General features: G+C 51.4%; 1 protein-coding gene across 1 annotated transcript; it reads right to left on the bottom strand.

The window, feature by feature from the left end:
* Nucleotides 1–188: 188 nt before the first annotated feature.
* Nucleotides 189–6,811, bottom strand: LOC119099776 (lysophosphatidylserine lipase ABHD12-like). Its single transcript, XM_037222844.1, has 5 exons — nucleotides 6,740–6,811; nucleotides 5,263–5,367; nucleotides 3,497–3,571; nucleotides 1,038–1,156; nucleotides 189–298 (listed from the first exon to the last, which is right to left on the bottom strand). The coding sequence occupies exons 3-5, from the start codon at nucleotides 3,553–3,555 to the stop codon at nucleotides 189–191; spliced, it is 288 nt and encodes a 95-aa protein (XP_037078739.1). The 5' UTR covers nucleotides 3,556–3,571; nucleotides 5,263–5,367; nucleotides 6,740–6,811.
* Nucleotides 6,812–8,816: the final 2,005 nt, after the last annotated feature.

The raw sequence follows: 8,816 nt of genomic DNA, 5'->3' as shown, positions 1-8,816 counted from the left end.
TGCGGATGGCATGCACCGATCGGACAGAAACGAGAACACGACGGCCACCAGGCCCGCTCCACATCACAGTGACGGCGGCGGCGACAGCTCGGGGCGTGTCAAGCGTCTCGCGCGCTGAGGTCCTGCGGCGTGCAGAGCTGGCCCCCGAGCGTGTCCGGCGGGCGGGGCGGGGAGCGGAGCCTCGCCACTCACCAGACGCCCAGCCGCACCCCGTCCGTGGTGGTGACGTAGAAGTTGCGCGCGGCCGCCAGGCCGGAGAGCTCTGGCTGGGTGAAGCTCGCGCCCCGGGGCCATCGCACTGTCGGCCACACGACACGGGTCACGGACTGGGGTTAGGTGCGGGCTGGGTGAAGCTCGCGCCCCGGGGCCATCGCACTGTCGGCCACACGACACGGGTCACGGACTGGGGTTAAGCGGGCCGGAGGTTAGTCGGCCCGGCCGGAGGCCACTGCTGCCGTCACTGGGACAGGGTGTGATCATCGTCGGTCATCACGGCATCGCAGGCTCCGGGCTATGGCCGCAAGGCGACATCAAGGGCTACGCGCGCGTCTATGCACGCAACGAAATTTGTTCGACGGATGTGGGCTTCTGGCGCCACGTACTACTCAAGAAGCGCCGCAGCAGGAGCCCGTGTGTCATGTCATTGGGGCTTTACGACGCACTCAGCTGCTGAGGCTAAATGGTGTCGCCTGCCTCTCGCCCTGGCAGGGAAGGCGGGCACCGCGGGGAATCGAACCCCGTACCTCTGGTTTCACGCACGCAGTGGTTAACGCATGCGTTAAACACTACACTACCGGCACCCCAGCAGGAGCCCCGCCACATAGTCAGCTCTGTTGGGTTTGGGGCGCACACAGCACACTCGATTGTGTGTATACAAGTGTGAGCTTGTGTACACTTCGGAGCACATGTGGCGTACAAGCTGGCGCAAAAGCGTGGTTCATGGCACATCAGACAAAAGCCCAAGCGTTCCGCCAGCGGCAGCGGCAGCGGCAGCGGCGGCAGCGGCGGCGGCGGCGGCGGCGGCGGCAGCGACTCACAGAACGGCAGGAACACCAGGTGGCGCGGCACCGTCGGGAAGAAGTGGTAGACCAGCGGCAGCGTGATGTAGAACACGAGCACGATGGCCAGGCTGACCTTGAGCAGTGTCAGCCAGGACCTGCCGACAGGCTCAGGTCACTGTCCGACCCCCTCCGGCCGTCAGACACACGCAGGCACCGCAGACCGGCCGCCAGACACACACACACGGACACTGCAGACCGGCCGCCGAGCACATACACAGGCACTGCAGACCGGCCGCCAGACACACAGACACAGACACTGCAGACCGGCCGCCAGACACACGCAGACACTGCACACTGGCGTTGTGGCACTGGCCGACGGCTGAGCTTTTCGAATGGCAAACGGAGCATACAATCCACATCATGTACCATAATGGACGCAAAGTGGCCCCCACGCCGACGCACCCTAAAATACCACACCATTACCACACCTGTGTACCAAAAACTGCATGCTGCGTTACGTCAGTGACGAGTGCCAGTAGCATGTCACCACCCAAATGTGCAGTGAATCACACACAAGTCCAGACTGCAAGGCAAAGCGCCCCCCCCCCCCCCCGCCCTCCCCCCATGTTCATCGGAGCTTTTCGCTCAACATGCATAACAGAAGCAGCGTCTTACTCATACACCGAGCACACGATATAGCTGTGCAACGGATCACAAGCCGGTGGTGAGTCACAGTCCCCTCCCCCCCCCCCCCCCCGCTCTTACCACCCCATTCCACGCCCGCTGTAGATGCAATGTCCCGACGGTCCACATACGATGGAGCGATTTCAACGAAGACCGGTCGATTAGACACGTAAAAGGAGACGTGTGGCTTGTTACCGGCTGTGTTTACGGGTTCGTGTTGGAACCACATCAACTGAATAGTTATACTTGTCACCACATCTTGCGTGGGCAGATTCGCTCTTTCCACCCGTACAACTCTGCGTTGAACATTTGCGTGCCATATGCGCAGACCACGCATGCAAAATCTACACAAGGTCGACTTCATAAGAGATTTTTGTGTGCCAATGTCAAAAACATTCGGGCCATCACAGCTGCTACACTATTGATCGACGCACACACGGACTTTGGGTAGAAACAGCGCGCCTCCAATGCCTTCCGAATTCCACAGCTCAATTCTCATGATCCCTGAGCTTGAGCGACCCACGTGGGCACGCGCATGTGGAATTGCCGCTGAACGGCGAGAAAAATGACGCTGAAACTACACAGAAGTACGTTCACCGCAGCTGGTTCTCTTGCCCTTCCAACTGCGTCAACAGCAGGGCGCAAATGTAACTGCGCCACACTGTTTACGAGACGCACAAAGCTGGTAGGCACTCTGTAGACCAGAACTCCAAGCCCTCGACGCGTTCAGTAGGCAATCCGCGTGCTCTCCAGCACAAGCAGGCATCTGAGCAGGAGCAAAGCCGTACCAGACATCTTGGCACCGAGCAGCGTTTCTGGCGCCGTCGATCTACAACTGTTGTTTTATACGGCATATCCGAAGGCATTCCTTTTATGATATGTCATTGATGAAATAGATCTCCACACGCAAGATATACAATGCGTGAGGAATCGTTCGAACAGGACCAGGGTTGCCAGCTGAATAGCAATGAAAATTATCCAAACTTTGCAAGAAAGGAGCCTACGGTAATTTGTTTTCACTAGCGTATACGAATGCCGCGGGTGATTCTTCACACATGCACGGTACACATGGAGAACAGTGAGTCGAGCCAAGTACTGCGATGAAAATGTCGCTGTCGGTTCTATTTGGCGCGACTTCTGTGGCTGGAAGCTTTTCTCTGATCGGAAACTTGTCGTTTCATTTTGCAGCTTTACAGCTACAAAATGTCATTAAGATGGGAAGCTATTTCAGCGCGCCAGACCAAATAAGTCTGGCCCAACCGGACCACGCGAAATGTAAATAGGGCTGAAATTATATGCTCGATAAACACATGCTGTTTACCGTTAAGAGTTTTCCCGCAATTCTTTAGTGAGATGAGTGCACGAGGTACAGGCAAACTGGGAGGGAGCCAGAACCCTACAAAAGGACAAAAACCCCAACCAAACTTCAGAACCAATGTCACTGAGAGCTATTGCGTGCGAATATGTCGCTCAAAATATTATACATGGGAAAGATGATATCCGCCCCAAATTCTAAAAGGCTATTCACACGTGCTAGCAATTACAATGAGCGCATTGCAGGCTGCACAGAAGAACCTTCCATCAAATTTAGAGCCGAAATCATAACGGGTTGGGGCAAAACCCGGTGTCCCCCCCCCCCCCTCAAAGCTATTTGGAGAAACCATGAGCACCACCACTGGACGTGGCACACGGCAACCATAATGAATCCCAAAAAACGTCAAAACCCGCATGATTCTGGCCACCCCGCGGGATTCCAGCCCTTCCCCCCCCCCCCTCGTAAGCATCCCACAGCCGCCCGGCACGGTACTTACACGCCGAACACTAGGTGGACAAAGACCAGGACAAGCAAGTACCCCGACCGTTTGATCATGGTGGCCGCTCAGAGCCTGCGAACAGAGACGGCCCAGTCACCAGCGGGCCTGAGCATGCGCGCGCGTGCCGCCCGGCCGGATGGCGCGCATCAGACATCAGACCAGGCGCGCAAAAACTGAGCGCGTGCGCCGGCCGCAGCAGCGGCGTCGGCGGTACCGTGCTGTGCCGGCATAGTGGCCGTTCTCGAGATGCGCGCGGCTGTTTTGCTTAGCAAACCTCCTCAATGTACAGCGGCAGAATCTTAGAATCCTAAGAGCGCCACCGGAACCCCAAGGGGACCCCGGTCAAGTCCCTTGACGTCTGCGATGTCCGTACTCCCAAAAAGTGCGGATTCAGTACAGCTGAAACCAAATATATTGCCCAACCTTAGATACAACAATGCTATAATACTGAGTGACGGATACCGTCAAGAACCCGCCCGGGGATGCCGTCCATCGTTCCAAGGGAGGGTCGCACGACGATCGTAGCGGACAGCTAATGCGTTCACCCCCCCCCCCCCATAAGCTTTCCTCCCACGTAGCACCCAAACAGAAGGCGTAACCGTAACGGGCGGAGTCGCATGGGCGTAATAATGGAGGAGGCGGTCCATGGGTGTCATGGCAGCCCCACTTTCCGACAATCCTAACCATTAACCCTATGATCACGCATGAAGAGAATCGGCTCCAAAATTGATTTCGGCACACCCATTTTCTCAAAGGTTCCTTTGCCTATGGGCGGAAGTGTAGAACTGTACGTCAGCTAGCAGAGACAGAATTGGCGCATGACATGCCTTGCATGGGGCAGCATGGCAAAGACAGAGTCCTGCTGAACTGTCCATTCACTATGCATGATAGCATAAAAACAGGAATGTGCGTCGAATTAAGTAGAAGTATGATGCAACTCGCATCAAATAAAGTAGAAGCATGATGTCACCCAAATAAAATGGGGATGCAGTGTAGGAGATGAGGGAATATCGACAATGTCCTATACATAGTGAAACAGTTACAAAGGTAACTTGCTTGGTCACATTTTGCACTATGCTCAATGTCCACCAGGCTTAAAGATCTCTCCCGTGTTTTGGTTTTAGCATTTTGGGTGTTTGGTCTTTGTACCACTTTAAGGAATGGAATTACCCATGCTGATGCTATTGATTCAATGCTGGAGGAAACACAAGCATATGATGAAACAAATTTGAGGGTGTTTGACCCCCCATGCATTCATGTTCTGTTGTCTCACATCCAGCTGAGAGTGAAGAGGCTTTTCCCGTCACGTGCCTCATACGATGTTGAAACATATGATGTTCATACATAACATGTGCCAGGCTACAGGGAAACATGAGGAGACAATTTCTGGTTATCTATCCACAGGCTGTGCTAATATGAAAACCACCTGAGCAGCATTCAAAACTGAAAAGAACGGCATGGACAGATGTCACTCTGTTAACACAAAAGGCTACTTTTTTAAAGAAAATGTTGTGCATGTTGATGCACACCCTGTTAAGGAGCACTGACACCTGTGGAGACCATATTAGTGCTCAGGGGCCATGGCACATCCAGGACTCCAACCCAGACCCCCGTGTGGGGGCCGAAGGTGCTAACTGCTCATCCAGTATTGGCAAGGTGTTATCGTCAGTTCCGATCTTTCACATCACAGCAACATTGGTACAGAAGTGAGGCAGCCCAGAACACAACACAGCACTTAAGTGTTACATGTTGTGTTCTCCCACCTTTTGCCGGCAAATCTTCTACGACTAAAGAGTGGAATCATGTGAGAATTAACAGTTGAGAATGAAGGCCAGATGACAAGAATGGGTTATTTGCACCCTGTTCACCTGAAATCAGAAGAAACAAAGTGGTAAGACCACACATTTTAACTTCTATATACCATGCTAACTGGGGGCAGCTGTGCAGCATGCATATATTTATCCACCAAAACTGGCAAGTAGCAAGTATGTTTCAAGACAGTGCAGCCCATAAATGTTTAAAAGCATTGTCCTCTGCTCTGCAGACATATTCCCACAGTTGGAGAACTTAACTTTGGCCTTTGGGTGGAAGGCAATGGTCTGCTTCCCTTCACTTGACAGTTTGACACAAGAGGACCCAAAGACTACCATCAGGCTTACACCTGTAGAGGGAACTTCAGGCTTAAAATGCATGAGAACAGTGACTTGAGTGCTTGTTATACTGATGCACATTCATGACCAGAGCACACAATACCCTCTTCTCTGGGTGAATGTGGTGGTGGGCATGATGCAGACATGACACATTTCTGTAACATCAGTATTAACACCAAGGGCTCCAAGCCCACCCCGAAGCATGCCATCATCTCATGTTTTTGTAGGGAAACAAACATTCACAGTCACCTTTTCCCCTCAGTCCAATGTCTTGGATTTTCTCTGGCCCAATTATCTACAACCTAGGCTGCAAAAAAAATACAGAAACATGCCAAATATGGTCAAAGGATTATGGCAACAGTTTAAATGCATATACATTGTGAACCTGAGTGTCTCTGCCCAGAACCTGGGGCACTCAGCACACTCACCACCAAGTTCAAGAAATAGAAAAGCACTGTTTTATGGAGTATAATGGCCATGGGGACCAAGAACCCAACAAATGCTTCCAGCAGAAAAAAATCAGCACAATTCCACCTAAATTAAGTTTAGTGCAAACATGTGCCTGATTGTCACCAGTGTATTATTATCACTTACACATTAGGCACAGGCATATTTTTGTAGACTGTTACTAATCAATGCCTATACAGACATTGGGCACAGTCATATTTTTCCAGATTGGTCAATAAGCAATGCTCAAACAGAACAGATTATACTGCAATAAGCTATATCATATTTATATGCTGCAGTTGATGCAGCTTGTGTAATATGTCATGCCTTGTCAGTAGTACTTCCTGAATATGACTTGAATTACAGTCCCTTATTATCTAGGATTCCTAGCCTTGCGTCTATGCATAGGTGAAGCTGATATTTTAACTCATGCATACAACTTTGAACTACAATAAAGCGTGAGAAGTACGCGCAAAAATTACGACAGCCCCCTCCCCCCCCCCAAACAAAGCCGGAATCACGTATCCTTTGTTTACAGAGGAAGATAAAAAACTTCTAACAAAACCGGATAACCACGTTAGCTCCAGAGAGCGCCGCGAATGGATTAGACACTTAAAAAGCCGTGTTTCCACAATCAGCGAACCTTGAGTACAACCAGTGAGACTTAAGCCAGCCTATGGGAGATCGCACGGACCACGCTCCACCGCGCTCTCCACCAGCCGACTGCCGTTTCGCTGCGGGCAGGCCCAGTCAGGCCCCCCAAGCACAAAGTCACCAAGTGATCTTCTTACACTTTTCACTCTGCGCGAGCCGCCGCATGACGTCACTGGAATTCAGCCCGTCGGCGGCCCGCAGCTGACACCCAATAGGCGGTCAAAATCTCGGTCTCCGGAGGCCTTGGGCTAAACCACGATTTTAAGGGGCACATATCGTTCTGCATGCCGAATACGGGTCGGAAATCCAGGGTCAACTCGGCCACCGGAGACAAGGCGGTCTCCGTTACCCTATCTCGACCGCTGCTGCTAATCTGCGAGACCGTCAAAAGCGGTCGCAAGAGCTGCAGATCCCGGCGCTCGCACCAGTACAAGCGTCCTTTGAGAAAGTGTGACAGGTGATTTCGCCTCCTGCCGATACCCGCGATGACCCCCCCCCCCCCTCTTTGACCGTTCCTACGAGCCAGATCGCCCCCAAAAGTGGGATTAATTCAGTGAGTGAAGATAACTTGTTAAAATCCTTTGTCCCACAGCAGTTTCCTATGCAGAATTTGAATTTGCACTCAACTTGTATCATAACCGTCAAACTACCGACTTTTTTCTAGGTCATGTTGAGGTCACTGATCTCAAACGATATCTCTGCTAGTTTACTTTGAATAAATTGCGTGTGTATGGTATTTTTGCGCGCTGAATTCGAGCTAAGCATTATCTTCAAACTACTGACAATCAGAAGCATCACATGGTCCGTGTCTACTGGGCGTTAATAATCAATCAGATATGCAACGCTGATTTCTTGCTTGTCTATCGAGTCAGGGTCGCTAGTAATCCGTCCTTCAGTATACATGACGGGGCTCAGGGAAGGGGTCTCTTAGAAGGGTGAGGGCCTCTTCCGACAGCGCTCTCTTGCTCTTGGCAGCGCTCTGACTGCGCACACTGATCGCCGACGAGCTGAGCACAGGGGTCACTGCTTACCAGATGGGTGTCCGATCTGGCCGCGATGTTATGCAGACGGGAGTCTTTTCTAGCGTGTTTCCACACAATACGCTCGTAATCCTTATTGCGAGACTCTTGTGCCTCTTCACTGAGTGTTCGAGTGGCAGTAGCATTGGGTCAATGACGAGCGCTCCATGGAGAAGTACTCGTTGTACAGACACTGGCATTGGAACTATATTGCACATGTACCGCGGATACATATTCACATATAGTTCGGCTGTGTTTCTCTGGCAGTAGGCACCGAACTTCTCAGCGTCTACTTCATATCCGGATGCCATGGCTTCCAGTACAGCATGCAGGCGTCGGATTAGGTGCAGGTGCAAGATCGGATTAACCCTATTGGCTCACAAATTCTTCCAGGAGAACGTCAGGGGGCTTTCATCATAGACCCCTCATACAACGAGCGTTACGTTATGAGGCCGTTGTATACCTCTGGAATGAATGAAACCCCCACCATGATTTCAATTTTTTGACGTGATGTCACTGCATCATTCCATGACCTTGGATTACCCGACACTTCTATTTTCCTGTGCGACGATGCCGACAAAATAAATCGTGCAGCACCCTTGTCAGGCCTAACGTAATGTCGACCTGCAGTGGCTCAATGGCAGGATCTTACGCGGCCAAGCCATGTTGTTTCAAATTCCCAACGGCTTTGTGGCCTAATATGGCGTGACAATGTTCGCCCTGGCGTGACCTTGAGCCCGAATCAAACTGATTAATGTGACATGTATGGACAACTCTTTCTGCATATCCGTGAACACCTTCGGGGCTACTACTCAAAATCAGGCACGCGGCGCACCCATAAGGTACGCAGATTTTAATTTCAGCAATGCAGACTTTCGCGGAAAGAATTTACAGGTTATTGTGAGAACAGAGAAGGAATTTAATATTTCATGTCAGGTGCAAATGTTCCGAGCTCTGCTGGCCTAAACTGCGTTAGCATGGTCTGAACGGTTCGACAAAATAAGTTCCTTAGAACAAATGAAATAAAAGAACGCCTTTACAAATATT

This window comes from Pollicipes pollicipes, unplaced genomic scaffold (assembly GCF_011947565.3).
Source record: "Pollicipes pollicipes isolate AB1234 unplaced genomic scaffold, Ppol_2.1 Scaffold_2555;HRSCAF=2994_pilon_pilon_pilon, whole genome shotgun sequence".
Classification (NCBI taxonomy): Eukaryota; Metazoa; Arthropoda; class Thecostraca; order Pollicipedomorpha; family Pollicipedidae; genus Pollicipes; species Pollicipes pollicipes.
The sequence above is the reverse complement of the archived record's forward strand: the minus strand, read 5'-3'. Positions and strand labels throughout refer to the sequence as shown.